Below are 19,006 nucleotides of genomic sequence, written 5' to 3'. Positions count from 1 at the left end.
ACGCCACTCTCGAACACATCTTGGCCTAACAATAGGGGTTTTCCCCTTTTTTTTCTGGCAGCAAAACTGAAACCTTTTTACGAGGATTCATGTCTGCATTAGCCACAATACCTGCAGTCAAAATGCAAACAAAAAACATACTATGATAATATATGCATTGTCCTTGAAACTGATTGGTCCACACCAAGGGACGGCTTTCTTTTGAGCCTCGACCCAATTGGTGCTGGACCAGATGACGCCAAAAGGCGTACAGCTCAAAGACAATGCACTATCAAAGTAATGAGGGCTATGGGTGAGCATCTACATCATTAGACCTCCTTTGCCAGTACCAAAATGTAATAATAGGGTTTTTCCCCTTTTTTCTGGTTTCAGTTTTGTTGCCAGAAAAAGAAAAGGGGAAAAACCCTATTATTACATTTTGGTACTGGCAAAGGAGGTCTAATGATGTAGACATCTTGGCCTACTCAAAAGGCCGTTTGGAAAAGTGCCCATTATGGAAGTAACTATTGTCATTTCTTTAACAAGGTGAGAACACAGAGACCAGGATAGAGTCTTACTTGCAAGAGTGACCCGGGGCATTAGTCTGCCAGTAGGCAATAAATCGCTGCTGTGTGTGATACCAATCTAGTCATTTGCGGCGTATTTTTTTTTTGGCAAATGTGGACGCTGACCCCTGGCACACTGCATCAGGGGATCATGAACTTCCACTGTGAAACAGGTGACGAGTAGTAATACGGACATTCCACCCGTAGTAATATGGTGATTAGACCCCGAGTAATATGGTCATTACACCCATAGTAAGATGGTCTTTACACCCATAGTAAGATGGTCATTAAACCGGTAGTAATAAGCAGGGCGGCCGCTGGATTCGAAGTGTGAACTTCTCCAACAATCGGCGAACGCGCTACTGCTCGGCCCTGTCACTGTACGTACGTGTGTACGCTGAACTTCTTTCGCACCGTACGTAGCCAACCGTGCTAATCGTCGGTGCGGGGTAAGGACTACAGCAACTGGAAGAAGGAAGCACGGTGCACCGTAGTTAATGTGTATCCTCACAGGAGCCACGAGCTTGGCGCCGTTTCAGCCCAGATCCACACAGCGCTGTTCCACGCACCGCCTCCCTTCTTCTTTTCACCCCGAATGGCAAAAGTGCTGCCGTTGAACGCTTAAATGAGTTCCCACATTAAGAGTTAAGAACGGTTAAATCGAATGTGACTGCAAATTGAAGGCGGGCTTTTTTTTTTGACGTGCAGAGGTGACTGAATTAAGACCCGTAACATTCACTGCGCGTATGAAATCTCCTGAACACAGGACCTGGACTGCTCCTACGTCGCTTGTCAGCCCTGGGGCTCAATCTCAGGATCACAGGGAATCCCGTCTCGGTGTTCCTATCCTGGCACACTCTCTCTGTCCTCCTCTTCCCAACACTGCAGCACCGTGTTAATTTGAGTAATGGGTCCTTTTTTTATCCCTCGCGCCGCTGTACAAGCTAGCGATGTCCTTGCTATTTTTCACCTCCCCGTGTTCAAAGATAGCCTACACACAAACACGCCCCCCCCCCCTGCCCTCCCTACTCGCACCCCAATTCCATCGTTATCTGTCCACCGAATTGGAGACGGCAGGTTTGGACTGATGGATTGTCAGCCTTCGTCCGAATCGGACCGTTTTGTCAATACCTATTTTAATTGTGGAGAATGCTCGTGGGGATTTGTTTTCAATTAGTGACCAATGGGCTTAATTGATGCACGGGGAACGGGGTGTTTGGCAGGCGGGTTGGGCCATGAGCAGGGGGCGTATCCCGGCCATTGATTCGCCTCTGCCGATGATATTTGCATGAATCCAATAATGCAGGCCCTCTGTTTCAGATACTTTGGTTTAGGGCACAGCAGCATAATTGGACAAAATTGCCAACAAGCGTATTGGATTTCCAGCCACTTTGAAAATGGAATGAAAAGTCCCCAAAAGGTTGATAATTTCGGATCGCTATTAGATGGGGAGGCATAGTATTTATTTTTTGTTCTCTCGGGCTCTCAGGGTTTGGCAGGTGCTCTGCTCGTTTACAGAATCTGAGATAATTTAAGAAGCCCCACAAAGCACGTGCATATGAATTTATTCCCCACCGTGCCACCACTTGATTCCGTGTGGTCCAAATGTTTTTTTGCCAATGGAGATGCTTTTAGTAACTCCGTCATGAAAAATCAAAGTCAAAACAATTGCTTTGTCATACTTGCATTGTGTTAGTGCATTCTCAGGGTAATAGATGGATGAAAGAGTTAATTCAAATGGAAGGTTAATTCATCAATGATATCGATTTACAGAATTCAATCCTTTGATTAATTGAATTGATTTACCGTCCCAAATCCCATGAAGGAATGCTGCTACGAACTTCCCTGTCAGATCGGCGTTGGGGCAGATTAACACTGATTTGTTTTCCAACAAGAAGGTCAACAGATTGCTGCGCGGTGGCCCCGCGTGGTGGGGCACGTGGCCCAGTCTTCTCCCTGGCGGTTCCTCTCTGCACTCACCACCGTGCCACCATGCTCCTCTGAATAGCTTTTCACGGCTAATAACTCGCAATTTTTATTTTATTTTACCGGGTAAGGCCCTCTACTGAGCCTATGTAGCTCTTTTTTCATAAGCAAACCTGTCCACAAATGATAACTCAACAGAGTGGCTTATGCGGAAATTTATAGCAGCGAAATACTCTTAAATGTGTTCTGTTGATTATGAATGTGGAGGGAAAACCTGGAGGACCCGGAGAAAAATCCACGCGACCACGGGGAGAGAAACTTCAAATATACAGCAGGCATCAGGGTTGGGATTGAACCCACTACCTCCTCCACAGTGGAGAGGAAATATGGGCCATTGCCTGAAATGTCGCCTATTATTTACATAGTTTTCTGTTAATGCCGCACAGTGGTATTGACGGACGCGTTGATCATAATTTTTTTTGAAATAGGAGAGATAGGCAGCAGCCGTTGCTATGTTTCAGGCCCAAGCTCATTTCACAGGGCTCTTCGTCTCAAGAGAACATTTATTTTTGGAACGGGTGGAAGATATTTCCCACCGTTTTCCCTCTTTGTTTCGAGAAGCGGTAGTAGTAACAGCAGTGGTAGCAGCAGCTATGGAGCTGGCAGATGCCCCACAGTGATGTTTCCTCGGGTCCTACAGCAAATGATTAGGCTGGCACTCGCTCTTAATTATTTTTCTATAATTGTCCATAGTCTCTTTATTAATAGCGACGGTTCAGAAAATTAAATATCCCCTTAGGTGAAATGGTTATATCAAACGGAGCTCGGCTTATGGGCCCAGGGATGCCTCTTAGTCATGTGACAATAAATCACAATTAAATTTACATAAAAACTATTATCCTCGTTCTGTTTAATGTTATCTGGATGAAGACTCACGGTGTGAAATTAACAAAGGTTTCGAATGTAATTGCGTTGTCCCGATTCGCATTGCAAGGGATTAATTTGAATCATTAATAACAATCATTTACTTGTGTCAATCCACTTCTGGATGAGAGCCTTCCCATAGCATAGAGGCCATCAGACTAAAATGAAGGCACTATCATCGCTGAGTAAACATTTCATAAATACCTCCTCTAAGTTTGAACCAAGAGGCTGGTTTCACTTTTTTGATGATGTCCATAGTTATCCCCTCTGGGATAACTTTATACTTTCGCGGTGCTAGTGGTGACTTCAAGGCGGACATCTGGAACACCCTCTGCCTTATCCTTGTTCTGAAGTCCCTGAATAATTCCTCAAATGGTATTAGATATGACAGGCCGATGGGCTCCACCTGTCTGTTTAGCAATGGACTGCATGAGTAAACAAACCGTCATTACATTTGTTTTTTAATACATTTGATTGAGCCGAAGTAAAATAAAAATTATCGCTTCAAAACTGTCTTGCGACACACTAAACTAACTACGATTTTTATTTTTCGATTTAAAGCTTTCGTGACTGCCAGGATTCATCTTCTTTGGTTCTTTCGGTAAAGTCACGTAGAATGAGAATAAAATAATAAAATTGATAAAATATAATAACACAATAAAATTCTCACGACGTTTCGGCCACAACACAAGCAGCCTTCATCAGGTGAAGGGATCAGGCTGTCTCGAGGACAGCGCTGGAGTGGAACACCGCCACGCTCAGACCTCGACCTTTAAGCTCACTGAGCTGTATAGCTCACTGAGCTATATAGCTCTTTTTCAGAAGTGACCTGGCCACAGTTGATAGCTCCATGAAGTGGCTTATCACGTGGAAATATATAGCAGCCAAATACTCCTAAACGCGTGACGTTGATTGCAAATGTCGAGGGGAAAAAGCGGAGGACCCGGAGAAAAAAATCTACGCAACCACGGGGAGAGAGACACCGCAAACTCCAAATAAATAGGCATCAGAGATGTTACCTTTCTCAGCCGAGTTAGTTAACATCTCGCCACCGTGGCGCTCAACATCTTGCAGAGTGTGTGGGAGAAAGTGCGCCCCCTTAAAGGATAAAGCGGCCACCTGTAGGATTTTTTTCCCCCCACATGCCGTTCTTCTCTGACACGTCTGGCCGCCACGCCGCTCTGTGAGCTTTCCCGTCGGATTCGTCGCCTTACGATGCAGGCGCCAGTAGCCCGCGCAGAATTAAATGTGGGGGGGGGGAAAAAACGCAAGGCGAATATAAGCGTCGGGTGCTAATGGGCCGCTTTTATACGTGGCGCTATTTGTGCATGCGTGTAATACTGACTTTGTGTCACTGCACTAGCTTTGGGAGCCTTTTCCACCACCCTCTTTCGGCAAATGCATTCTGAGAGGTATTGGCTGTGGATTTAAACTTTATGCTTTGGACAAATATCGGACGTCGTGAACCAACTTGGTTCCAGACTCCTTGTCGTGACTGGCACTGCTGATTAGCTTCGTCAGCTTTCTGCCTCGTCACCATATTTCCGTCAGCACCCTGCACGTGCGTGCACGCTTATTAATAAATCTCTTTCCGAGGGGCCAAGAAACGATGGAATTGGCTGCATTATCAGGGTGCTCGATAGAGATTTGAGTAAAAAAAAAAAGTGTTGGAAAATGTTTATATTTACACTCATCTGTTTTTTTTTGTATGACAACGCTAACAACTGTCGTCGTACGCAACGGACGCTGGGTGTGCTCGGTGTGCGCTTTTGTTGTCATTAAACAGCGGAGAATTGTTCCCGGATTAGATCTTGCAAAATCACGTGAATTGTCATTTTTCCTTCATGCCTCATGCTCGCCGTGGCTGTGCCATTGTTTCCAGGTGGCATTGAGCCGCTGCAAAGCCCTGGGGACATTCGGCAACTGAATCTCCAGCGCTGGACAGAGAACGCACAAAGGTTTCCGACTTAATTACACCGAATTACCATCTGTAATATTTTTTTGCTCAATCCTTTCATATGCATGTATTAATATGCCACTTAATATTCTCGCTTATGACAACGATGAAGCCTGTGGAAATGTTTTCCATATTTGCCTAATTTAAATTAACATGCTCATTCATCACGTTGATCACTGTAGACACGACTGTATTGATGGGATATTGTATTGCGTGTGTGCGTGCATGTGTGAATGCGTGTGTGCGTCTGTCTTTTATGTATTGCGCGAGAGCGGTCGCGCAGTGGCTAGCGCGTTGCGCTTTGAACCTCGCGACCCGATTTCAGCTTCCGCTCGTAACCAATAATAGTGGTGAATATTTGAACCGTTCCTGGGCCTCCCATATGTCGACTCATCCTTAAAAGAGCGCCTGGTGCGGTGTGTAAACATCAGCAGTGGGGAGACAAAGGTGGCCGGGCATTGTGCAGGGTCAACTCGCCCTCTTGGGCACAGTGCTGCCCTTAATACGTGCTCGCTAACAGCACTTGCCCTAACAATCTGTTCAAGGCTAAACGGGGGATCTTTATCTTTGTGTCTGTTCGTATGTGGGGCGCGATAACGCAGCGGTTTGCGCACTGCGCTATCAACCCGTCAACCAGAGTTTGATTACCAGCCACGGCTAACATCAGTGGCGAGTGATATCCGAACCTTTTCCTAGGCTCTCCCCCTAGGTCAACTCAACATTAAACTCAACCTGGTGTGGTTCAAATTTTGATTTAAAGCATTCGTGACTGCAGTAATTCATATTCTTAGTTTTTTCGGTAAAGTCACGTTGAAGAGAAACAACAAAATAACAAAATATATATAAAACAATAAAAAATTCTCACGACGTTTCGACCATAACTCAAACGGTCATCATCAAACCGACACACCTGATGATGACCGTTTGAGTTATGGTCGAAACGTCGTGAGAATTTTTTATTGTTTTATATATATTTTGTTATTTTGTTGTTTCTCTTCAACGTGACTGGTGTGGTTCGTAAACATTGGCACTGGGGGAGACAAAGCCAGCCAGGCGTGGCGGTGGCCACATCACCCGCCTTATGTGCTGCGCCAGCCTGAGAAAGTGCTCACTAACAGCACCGTGGCAGCCGGCAGAGGCTTCCTAGAAGATCTTTGTCTTTCTGGAGACTGAAAACAAACCTCGGCTATATTTCATTCACTTATTTGCGACAGATGAGATCAAAGAGCCACTGTTGCCGTGCGAGCGAGTGAGCAAAGGCGTCGGCTTGCATGCAGGAAAAGAGGTCGGCGCTGGCGGTGATGCGAGCGTCGCCCACGGCCTTCGAAGAGCTGCGTGGCGCCTTCCTCGTTTCGTTTAATTCCTCCCTCCTCCCGCCGTCGCCGTCCCGCGCAGGGGCCGCACCCGGACGCGCTCTGAGTGCTCGCAGCCGGAGAGAGCGGAGCAGCCGGACCCCGCAGGGCCTCCGCATCAGCGTACGAGTTCGGCCCACGCAAGCCACCTGACCTCCCTCCTTCCCTCGCCGTCGCCGGCCACCCCCGAAGACGGCGGCGGGAACGGCGCTCCCCCGCCCAGCTCCCCCAGCGTGCGCCACCACGGCTGCTCCCTGCCCCCCCTTGGAGGGAGCCCCCCGTCGCGAGTGGCTAGCCGTCACCCCCGCTCCCCCCTCGAGCTGCCCTGGTCGTCGGAGGAGGGCCTTTGCAGCCCCGAGCAGCGTGGCACCACCTACAGGCACATAATGGCCGAATGCACGGCGCTCAAGACGATGCTGTTCCGCTTGCGGAGAGTGCTACATGAGGTGATGTTTGTTTCGCTGGTGCCGCCGTGTTGGGGTTGCGTTAAACCCATAGCACCTGGGTCTGTCCCACGACCACCCACACCGCTACAACCCACACGGCTTTGAGGAAGCCTTCAACTAGCAGTTGATTGACCAAGAGCAACAACTTATTATTATTATGATATATAAAGAACGGCATGTTCTGCTTGTTTTAATTAGTTCGTTGTCCGTCCCCCACACCTCTGGTTATCACGGTTGGCTATGTACGATGCGAAAGAAATTCAACATGCATACATACACCTGGCCCCAAAGTACACTTAAGCTGGCATGGACGTCACGCTTAGTGACGTCCATGCAGAACACATCGGGTCCACGATCGTTTATCCAATACTGCCTTTTTTAAAGAAAAACAAGTGACTTGATTATATTTTTTCCATAAGTAGTTCACACATCCCCTAATATATGGCCAGACATCTCTGCGGAACATTTTGTGAAACCCGCCCTAGGTTGGATATCTTTTCTTGACAATTTAATACTGATGCTGCAGTTTATTTTTCACTTGGCGTTTTGTTCTTCCGCAGCGGACAGATGTCTTATTATTTATATATCTCTTCTGATCTCGGTTGGCCTCTCCACACAGCTTGACATCTTATTCTGCTCTGACCCTCATCTCATGTAACACGGGGGGTGGGGGATGGATGGAGGCGGCCCAGAGATGAAGGTGAAACGATGATCTCCGCCGGGCAGGCCCCGGCTGCGTGCTGGCCGCTGAGCGGTATTGTCATGCCACGCGCGTGCACGCTCAAGACAGAAAACGGCTACCGCAAAGCACCCACTGTGCTCTGAGCAGAACATTCGCGGCATTGCAGGCACTTCCTCAGTAAAAAAAGAATACAAATATATATTTTTTATTTACTTGCCCTTGTTTGCCCAGGAAAGCCTCACTCAGTTTAGGAAGTTACTGCCAAGTGTGTTTGCCGTAGGCTGGCGATGATGATGAGGATGCCGCTGTGTGCCAATCCCAGTTGAGTAAATTTGTAGGTAATATTTGAGCATTGGGATATTTGCCCAATTCCACTTACAACGTGTGAATGTGTTTTTAGCTATGGGAGGCAACTGAGGGACTCGTTGGGAACCAATGCAGAATAGGGGGAGAACATACAAAGTCCACACAGAGTCGGGAACCGAACCCAGGCCCTCCTTGCTGTGAGACGCAAGCATTACCACTGCGCCACCAACCATTCCCAGTCCATCAATGGATGAAAGCCTCCCATGCCACTGGTGTTTTTTTAAATAATCAAAATATCATCCCTCTGATCATTGTGGGTAGGGTTAAGTGACAGTAGGCCAGGAACAAACTCGATACACAGTCACGTTTACTTTTTATTTCAACGCTCCGCACTGTCCATCACCCACACAGCTTGGTGAGGAACTCATCCAATGGTGGGTCGACAAAAGGTGGCTGTGAATTATCACTGTTGCTTACTTTACGCGTGCCTGTAAACTTAAAAGGTCACTCGCCCCGCTTGGGCTCTTGAAATAAAAACAAAGCAATCGGGGGAGACGCCGCATCTGCCGGGCAACAACCAAGCTGGATGTGCTCCGTGTACCCCCGATCAGCACGGTTGGCTACATACGGTGCCAAAGAAGTTCAACATACATACGTGGCGATCGGCAGCCAGAGCCAACGCATCGTCCGCGCGCACGTTCACCCGTTTGAACGCGGCGCTCGATGGGGGCCCCGAATCGATGACTCGCTTCCGCCCATCCCCGTCCCCAGGACTCGGATGTGAGCCTCACGCCTGCCACTCCGCCGCCGGCGTTCCCCGGCGGGAAGGAGGAGGCCGACTGCATTGATCAGGTAGGGTTGACGTTTCACACACTGGGAGCGGTGGGGGGGGGGGGCGGTGATGGCAATGTGGGAGGGTGTTGATGGGGGATGCTATATACATGCACCTCACTGATGAGATGGGTGGATGGGAGACGCAGATTCCGGTGTGCTGCGCTGTAGCTGTGTGGTAACGGATAAGGGAGGGGGGGGGGGGGTGAAGGCGGCGTTATTGATTTAAAATGACACGTGTACAGTGGGCTCTAATTTAACATTCGGTGACACAATGTCGTCCCGTCATTGCACTTGAAGCCGTCGCCGCTCTCTTCCCGGTATCGCGCGCGCACCCGATCGTTGGTCTTGCACGGCGTTAACGCCGTTCAGTGGGTGGGGGAGGGGGGGGGCTGCAATTATTGCCATTTACTTTTCGCATTCTCTGGTTGTTTCCGTGAGTTCCCTGTTGTCTGTGGAGTTGCCGTAAGAATCGTCCCCGTGCGCGCCCCTCTTGCTTTCTTGTTTGGTTTTGTCTCCTCATCTTGCCGAGAAGCGCGAGCAAGTGGAACATTAAAACGCCAGAGCACCGAGCGTCACGGCCTTTAATACGTGGTACACCCTAGTACAGGGCCACCCGTTCAGAGGCACCCCCAATAAAATAATAGGGAGATATTATTATTTCAAAGCCACCGCATGTCTCCCACCGATTATAATAATGCAATTTGTAACGCGCGCAAATTTGCGTTTTGTTCTTCGAAGCGAGGTTGTGGAGGTGAGTTTGTAAGTGTCTCTTGAAGGAGACAATTGAGGTGATGCTGCGAATGTGCAGAGGGATGGCGTTCCAGACTGTTGGGACAGCCACCGAGAAGCGGCGCATAGCCGTGACCGTCCTGCATCTTGGTATCGATGCAACGTATTAGGCCATTGAAGCACTCTGTTCTATCATATATGGAGCCATCGCTTTCGCATTATTCAATCGCCTGATGTAGGCAAGAAGGGGGATCATTAGATCACAAGTCAGTTGGTGTATCTCGAAATGGATCGCCCTGCAGAATACGCAAACAAATATTACCTTTTGCGCGCGTCGGCCGCGATGTAACATTGTGTGTCTGAATACGTGTTTTTTGATGTAAAAAAGCCACCTCAATCCGTCCGATAATGCATTAAAACGCCAGCCGTCACACATGTTTTAGTGGCTTCATTTCGCGAGCAGGGGTACCGACAGTGATTTCCATTTTTTAAATTAATTCTCGCTACCAAAAAAAAAAACGAGACGGGAGCTTGGCATGATGCAGTATTTAACAGACGGAGAGCTTTCCCTCCCGGGCAAATTATTTCCTTGCAGCGAGAGGGACGGCGGGACTCTGACATTGGGGCGTCGGGAATGGATGTGCATTTGCGAGATGACGTCATGCTTCACTCGAGCTGTGCGGAGAGGGGGATCGTGAAGAATCCTTAATGGACAATGCATTTTGTCATTTCCAATTGGTCACAGTGCTTGGGAATTGAAAAGAGCACCGCATCTTTTAGTCTCTATCTGGGCCGTCGAACGCTGAATGCGCGTGTCTTGAGTTGCCATTAAATCCCGGCGGACGCCAACGCGTGCCCATTAGGGCTCCTATTAATGTTTCACATTTGACTGCGCTCTTTTTCGCTCGACTCATTTACAACCATTATGCCGTAATTTCATGAAAATATTATCACGAAGTCTGTGTGTGACTGATTAAATCAATATTGCATCTCCATTTGCGGGCGGAAAGAGAAAAAAAAGTCGCCTGCCACGGTTTTTGTAATTCAGTAACGCTGTTAAGCATATTCGACGTAATATTGTGAAGATTTTACATTTATTTGTTTTTTTTTTCATTTCCGATAGAGCATAAAATTATGTAACCGCTGACGGGCGAGACGATATTTTCAACTTTAGGTTTCACCAAATTTTTCTTGGCAGCAGATATCTGTGGGTATATATTCATTGTAGTCGGTGCGGGCGGGAAAATGAAAACACGAGGGGGCGACATCAGCTGCTCGCTGAGCGGAGCTGCCGCGCTAGCAGAGTGCGCAAGCGAGGCGCCAGCCCTTCCAACCCCTCCCCACCCAACGCCAGTTCTTCCTGACGACTGGTGGCGCTGCGAGGGGAAGATCGGCAAAGCCGTTAACCCTGGGGTGTGTCTCTCAAAACCGATCTCCGTCCACCTTCCAGTGACTGTCATTCTCTGCGATATAGTAGACATTTACAGCAATCTTTAGCAACGGCGTTGTGCGCACGCGTGGTGACCCTTTTGTCGGTCCTCCGCTGGTTGAAGACCTTCGCCACGCTGTTGGTTACGGGGGTTATTTTGACCATGCTTCACTTACATAGCATTATATGTTATCTTAAATATACATTCTATTCAAATGTATAATGCCATGATGCGAACCCATGCAGTTATATTCAGCATCGATATAGTGCGAAAAAACTTGCTTGTGTGCAAAGGAGCAACATCTTTAATGGTTAATTCGTACAACGTTAGTTTCATGAAACAGTACTGTCATAGCCATTATTAAGTGAAAGAAAGTCAATCGTTCTCATGCAACAATCGGGTTAATATACTGTAAACGTGACGAACAATAAGCCACTTTGAGGAGATGGATTATTGTTGGAAACACGTTGATCAAAAACTTCCGTACGAGCTCGATACATATTTTCCTGCAACACGCTCCGGGGATAGTGAATGAACTACCTGAATCGGATCCCCGTGACGGTGAACCGCGATTGGCTAAGCAAGCGATGCACTTAGCGGTTTTGCGAAGTGTCACTTGAGCACGCGGGCAGCAGGGCTTAATTGTATCCGGATCTTTCCGGGTTGTGTTGATCCTGGGAATATCTCCGTGCCTGGCACACCACATCATCCAGTATTCCGCTCGCCATCGCCATCATCATCATCATCCATGGGCAGATAGCCCGTAGTAGGTGTCCACTGCGAATGTCATCATTTGTTTCCACTTTCCTCTGTCTTCTGCCAATATGCTCCAGTCTGGCACCGATCTCTGATGTGGTCGCCGTGGCCGTGGCTAATGAATCACGTGGCACCTCCCGGAATACGATGCTGATGCGTCAAACACCGAGCGAGAAATTAATCCTTTCCTCGGCAGGCAGCCCTCGCTGCCCTGCGCCGGCTTTGCCCTCGTTAAGCGCCAGGATTCTTGTCGGCACGAGAGCACCGCGACACACCGGGGCCCTGTGCCGGGCACGTTGAACCTCGCCGGTCACAGAGCAGCCGAGTAAGGGGGGGGGGGGGGGTAAGCCAGGGCACGGTCGTGGCGAGCGCGGGCAAATGAGTGGCCGGTCGGCGGTCCCCCAGCTTCACGTTGACGCAATCTGTTCGCAGAGAGATTACAGCGCAGCGTTTCTTTTTGTTGCTGTAAGTGCGCACCTGCTGCCGCTGCTTGCGGGTCGGGGTGGACCTCAGACGTGTTGTCAGCATGCTTGGCAGAGCCAGAAGGTGACTGGAGAAGTGTTTATTTAATTATTTTTTTCCCCCGCAGGCATCGTTGTTAGGGTTCGGCGGTCGTTCCGTTTGATGCCAGCACACTTCGGCGGTGACACCTGCAGGGTGATGTTCCGCGGGGCCCCAACACTTTTGTTCGGTTTCGCATTCATCTCGCGTTTGGCAGTTCGGTTACAAAAAGAAGCTCGCAGCACGTGGAGTAAAACGTCGGAACCTCGCGCCCAACAACTTGGGAACACGTCCGAGAGCTGTCGGCGGTGCACGTTTCGGTCATCGGTCTTGTTAACCAAAGTCAGTGACTTTGTATTACGATGCAAAAGAATTTGCCCCCCCCCCACCTCCTCCTCCTCTGAAATCATCGGCTGGGGTGGTGCTTGCCGGACACACGTGGAACTCTTAGAAAGTAGACTCGTGCGTGCAGCTCCCCCTGCATTGACGCGGAGTGCGAGTCCCGCACAGAGACGCGGTCATGCGTGCGGGTGCTCTTTACCGCATTACCGTGTCCAGTGGTGAAAGCACAAATGATGCCGACACTTTTGGTTTCCGCTATGATACCACTGTCTGGTTTGTAAAAATTATTGCAAGCCGTTTTTTGACAGTGCTGCGTCATTTGGATAAAATACGCTGCTCACTTTAAGATTCCGTGATGAGCTGTCCTATGCTCTGATATATTGACTGAACGCTCAATAAACTCGATTCAATATTCCACTGTGACGCACAAGTAAACCGTTTTTTTTTTAATGCCATTTATTTATATTTACTACGTTCTTGGCCTTTTCAATGGAGATATTTATGCAAGTAAAAATGACCGGTTTGATCACTTTGGTCGTTACATTCGTGGAAACCCCCCTTCCCCCCCCCCCCTCATAATTCACATTTTCTTGCATACCAGTTTAACATTTTTTTTATATTTCTCTCTTTCTGTAATGTCTGTTAAACACGGTAAACGCATCTGAAGGCCGTGGTCGGTTCAAGCAATTAAATAATGTAATTCGCCTGTAAAATTGCCTGTCCGTTTCATACTTAAGTTCACATCTACTGTGCTCACATGTGCGAGCCCCCCCGCCTCCACACACCCCCCCCCTCCCTCCTCCCCCCTCCACCACCACCCCTCCCCCCCCTGCTCACGAATCTCGGGAGCGTCACGGCGAGCAGGAGCTGGACCTCCCAGAGAAAGAGGCTTCGGTCGCTTCTCTCCCCCCCCCCATCCGTTCCCTCTCTCCCCGTGTGTTGAAAAGGCGGCAGCTGCCTTTTCGTGGAACGTGACTGACACTTCATCTCGGGAAGTCATTTCCGCACGTTTATTTATTTATTTGCGCTGGGTGGGGAGGGAGGGCGGGCGGGGAACTAAATTACTCGTGGTGGGACGGACTACGGGCGGACGTCTCATTCTGTTACGGGGGGGCGGCTGCTGGCTCCGTGTGCCCGCTCGCGCTGGATAATTACCCACCGTTCGTGAGGAGCCGTGTCCGCCATGCGCTCTCCTTTCGCTCGCAAGTTGAAGAGGGTTCACGAAACAGGAGGGGAGGGTGCTACAGTGAGGGAAAAAAGTGTTTGATCCCCTGCTGATTTTGTACGTTTGCCCACTGACAAAGAAATGATCAGTCTATAATTTTAGTGGTAGGTTTATTTGAACAGTGAGAGACAGGATAACAACAAAACAATCCAGAAAAACGCATGTCAAAAATGTTATAGATTGATTTGCATTTTAATGAGGGAAATAAGTATTTGACCCCTCTGCAAAACTTGACTTCGTACTTGGTGGCAAAACCCTTGTTGGCAATCACAGAGGTCAGACGTTTCTTTTAGTTGGCCACCAGGTTTGCACACATCTCAGGAGGGATTTTGTCCCACTCCTCTTTGCAGATCTTCTCCAAGTCATTAAGGTTTCGAGGCTGACGTTTGGCAACTCGAACCTTCAGCTCCCTCCACAGATTTTTTATGGGATTAAGGTCTGGAGACTGGCTAGGCCACTCCACGACCTTAATGTGCTTCTTCTTGAGCCACTCCTTTGTTGCCTTGGCCATGTGTTTTGGGTCATTGTCATGCTGGAATACCCATCCACGACCCATTTTGAATGCCCTGGCTGAGGGAAGGAGGTTCTCACCCAAGATTTTATGGTACATGGCCCCGTCCATCGTCCCTTTGATGCGGTGAAGTTGTCCTGTCCCCGTAGCAGAAAAACACCCCCAAAGCATAATGTTTCCACCTCCATGTTTGACGGTGGGGATGGTGTTGTTGGGGTCATAGGCAGCATTCCTCCTCCTCCAAACACGGCGAGTTGAGTTGATGCCAAAGAGCTCCATTTTGGTCTCATCTGACCACAACACTTTCACCCAGTTGTCCTCTGAATCATTCAGATGTTCATTGGTAAACTTCACACGTGCATGTATATGTGCTTTCTTGAGCAGAGGGACCTTGCGGGCGCTGCAGGATTTCAGCCCTTCCCGGCGTAGTGTGTTACCAATTGTTTTCTTGGGGACTATGGTCCCAGCTGCCTTGAGATCATTGACAAGATCCTCCCGTGTAGGTCTGGGCTGATTGCTCATCGTTCTCATGATCATTGCAACTCCACGAGGTGAGATCTTGCATGGAGCTCCAGGCCGAGGGAGAGTCACAGTTCTTTTGTGTTTCTTCCATTTGCGAATAATCGCACCAACTGTTGTCACCTTCTCACCAAGCTGCTTGGCAATGGTCTTGTAGCCCTTTCCAGCCTTGAGTAGGTCAACAATCTTGTCCCTGACATCCTTGGTGAGCTCTTTGGTCTTGGCCATGGTGTAGAATTTGGAATCTGATTGATTTATTGCTTCTGTGGACAGGTGTCTTTTATACAGGTAACAAGCTGAGATTAGGAGCACTCCCTTTAAGAGTGTGCTCCTAATCTCAGCGCGTTACCTGTATAAAATACACCTTGGAGCCAGAAATCTTTCAGATTGAGAGGGGGTCAAATACTTATTTCCCTCATTAAAATGCAAATCAATTCATAACATTTTTAACATGCGTTTATCTGGATTTTTTTGTTGTGCTATCGCTCACTGTTCAAATAAAAACCTACCATTAAAATTATAGACTGATAATTTTTTTGTCAGTGGGCAAACGTACACAATCAGCAGGGGATCAAATACTTTTTTCCCTCACTGTATTTTATAAGTTACAGACACACACGCATGTGCTTACAGTACAATATCACCATTGTCATCGCCATCATCGTTAACATTCTGCTGCTCAATGCTTCTGCTTTGTTCGTGGAAAATAAATTGATTAATAGAGAACTTCCAATGAAGTCTACACAAACACGATATTGCATGCACAACAAAAAACAATGTCTAAATTGGAGACGATTTTGGGAGAAGAAGAAGAAGAAGACGAAGAAGACGAAGAAGAAGAAGAAGAGGAAGAAGAAGAGGAAGAAGAAGAGGAAGAAGAAGAGGAAGAAGAGGAAGAAGAGGAAGAACAGGAAGAAAAGGAAGAGGAAGAAGAAGAAGAAGAAGCGCCCATTGGCAAAGACGTTCACGGTTGGCGTTCTTTAAAATTCAGGGTGCCGGCTGCTGCTGCCGGATGTTGCGAACGGTTGCGCCGATGGGCGTTTGCGGTGACACAAACCGGAGATGGCGCATTAGTGGCACACGATACATTATCGCCGCGCTGACAGCGCTTATTCATCACGACACAATGGAACGATGCGGCGAACACTTTATTCCCTCGTGCACGGACTCCTGAAATTGAAACGAGTTGCAACGCCCCCCCCCCCCCCCCCCCCCCCCCCCGTCGAAGCGGCTCGTTGGCGTCGAGCACGACCCTCCTGTTTGTTGGCATTCGTTTCGGAGGGAGGGCGGCGGTCGTTCTCGAGCGCTCTCGCTGCCCCTGCGTTCACGTCGTCAACGTCCGCGCAGCTCTCCGACGTTTCATTCGCTCGCTCGTGCGCTCCGCGATCAGCCAAGCGCCCGTCGAGCCGAACAGCCTCTTGCAAGGGGAGACCTGGGGGGAAATAAAGCAATTATGGGAAGCGTACTCGTCCCGTTGAAGCATAGGCAATTGAATAATTTTTCGGAAATTCTACGCTCGTCGAGAAACGCTGCGACGAGTTTCGAGGGTTCTTTCCAGGCCGGTCCTGTGTGTAATGTTTGGCTAATTCCTGATTGAATATTTACCAGAGAAATAGGCACTCGTGAATATACGTAAAAATAGTCCGATAGCCCGGGCGGCTGCGGCTACGCACTGCTGTATAAATCCAGCGCTGCGGTGGTGAGCGCTGGTGGATCTCACTGATGTCGTGAAACTCCCTCTCCGTTAAGTGTCGAGGATCCATAAACCTGGCTCGCCAGCAGATGGCAGAACAGTGAGTGGATTCACCTCCATCTGTTTCTATTTGTAGCTAATGGAGGTGACGTAAAACGTCGATCGATCTTGCCCTGTTGACTGATAGAAAACTGATGTCTTTAAAACTTCTTTCTGTGTTTAGTTTGTTCTTCCCCCGCACCTTTGATTAGCGCGGTTGGCTACATACGGTATGAAAGAAGTTTCACATTGTACGGGGATTGAGTGTTGCCCCCCCCCCCACCTTCGCAAGCATGGGGTTTTCTCCTTTCTCCGGTACTCGCATGCAAAATCAGTAATGAATGGAGTGGGCCAAACACCCGGTTAGGCCCGGTGACAATAATTGCATGGGCAATTATTGTCACCGCTACTGGTTGCCTTCCTGCTTATCCATGGTTTCCCACCACTTTGAATCTAAGGAAACGTGTACACGTTGCGAATGTGCACCTTTTAGCGTTTAAATTTTCTAACCCACTTAGTCACCACCTCGCATCGCAGCGGATTGAGAATCAGTCATGCACGATGTCATCCACCAACCCCACATCCATTGCCCTGAAACAGTCAATCACAGGTGCTCTGCAAAACAAACTGCGTAGGTTTTCGTGGCTGTGCCGACGAGCTCTCCGGCGTGTCTTATCGGGTTGTCCCGTGGCGATGAAGCTCCGGAGTGGAACGAAACACCGAACATTATGTTCACGCTTGGGGGCAGCCGTGCTCTAATAAGGGTTTAAATGTAGACCGAGCTGCGAGCGCGATCTCCTCGCGAAGCCGCGCGTGTGCCATCTCGCGTCACCTCCATTATCCCGCAAAAACGAGCTTAACTGGCGTGCGAGATCGGTCGAAGGGGACAACATCGATCGACCGACGTCTTGCGGCGCCTCCATTAGCTTGCGGTGTAATGGTTAGCGCACACAGGACGTGCGATCCACAACTCGACGGTTCAATTCCAACCCCTCCCCCTCCCGGCATTGCAGTTGAAAAAGCCGGTGCATGTTTTTTCAATATCCCCTTCCCACCCCCCAACTCTGTCCACGCAGCAATATGAGATTGTGTACAAAGCAGGCGGTCAGCAGGCCCCATGTGTTGGGGTCAAGTGTGAGCTCTTTCAGTTCTTTCAAGATGAATTAAACTAAACTGCAACATTTTTTTTTATTTTACTAGATAAGGCCCAGCGAGCTGTATACAGTGAGGGAAAAAAAGTATTTGATCCCCTGCTGATTTTGTACGTTTGCCCACTGACAAAGAAATGATCAGCCTATAATTTTAATGGTAGGTTTATTTGAACAGTGAGAGACAGAATAACAACAAAAAAATCCAGAAAAACGCACGTCAAAAATGTTATGAATTGATTTGCATTTTAATGAGGGAAATAAGTATTTGACCCCCTCTCAATCAGAAAGATTTCTGGCTCCCAAGTGTTTTTTATACAGGTAACGAGCTGAGATTAGGAGCACACTCTTAAAGGGTGTGCTCCTAATCTCAGCTTGTTACCTGTATAAAAGACACCTGTCCACAGAAGCAATCAATTAATCAGATTCCAAACTCTCCACCATGGTCAAGACCAAAGAGCTCTCCAAGGATGTCAGGGACAAGATTGTAGACCTACACAAGGCTGGAATGGGCTACAAGACCATTGCCAAGCAGCTTGGTGAGAAGGTGACAACAGTTGGTGCGATTATTCGCAAATGGAAGAAACACAAAATAATTGTCAATCTCCCTCGGCCTGGGGCTCCATGCACGATCTCACCTCGTGGAGTTGCAATAATCATGAGAACGGTGAGGAATCAGCCCAGAACTACACGGGAGGATCTTGTCAAAGATCTCAAGGCAGCTGGGACCATAGTCACCAAGAAAACAATTGGTAACACACTACGCCGTGAAGGACTGAAATTCTTCAGCGCCCGCAAGGTCCCCTTGCTCAAGAAAGCACATATACATGCCCGTCTGAATTTTGCCAATGAACATCTGATTCAGAGGACAACTGGGTGAAAGTGTTGTGGTCAGATGAGACCAAAATGGAGCTCTTTGGCATCAACTCAACTCGCCGTGTTTGGAGGAGGAGGAATACTGCCTATGACCCCAAGAACACCAACTCCACCGTCAAACATGGAGGTGGAAACATTATGCTTTGAGGGTGTTTTTCTGCTAAGGGGACAGGACAACTTCACCGCATCAAAGGGACGATGGACGGGGCCATGTACCGTCAAATCTTGGGTGAGAACCTCCTTCCCTCAGCCATAGCATTGAAAA

At 48.5% G+C, this 19,006-nt stretch overlaps 1 protein-coding gene across 13 annotated transcripts in view; it reads left to right on the top strand.

The window, feature by feature from the left end:
• The window catches only part of LOC116940167 (uncharacterized), a 56,697-nt gene that overhangs the window by 27,038 nt on the left and 10,653 nt on the right, over positions 1-19,006 (top strand). For all 13 annotated transcript variants that reach the window (XM_076065560.1, XM_032949519.2, XM_032949520.2 and 10 more), the window contains 3 exons: positions 5,278-5,353; positions 6,748-7,150; positions 8,910-8,990. In XM_076065560.1, the coding sequence (XP_075921675.1) occupies positions 5,278-5,353; positions 6,748-7,150; positions 8,910-8,990 (560 nt within the window). The remainder of the gene's footprint in view (positions 1-5,277; positions 5,354-6,747; positions 7,151-8,909; positions 8,991-19,006) is intronic.

The sequence above is a fragment of the Petromyzon marinus genome, chromosome 8 (assembly GCF_048934315.1).
Source record: "Petromyzon marinus isolate PM22_M1 ecotype Great Lakes invasive population chromosome 8, UKy_Petmar_22M1.pri1.0, whole genome shotgun sequence".
Taxonomy (NCBI): Eukaryota; Metazoa; Chordata; class Hyperoartia; order Petromyzontiformes; family Petromyzontidae; genus Petromyzon; species Petromyzon marinus.
The sequence above is the reverse complement of the archived record's forward strand: the minus strand, read 5'-3'. Positions and strand labels throughout refer to the sequence as shown.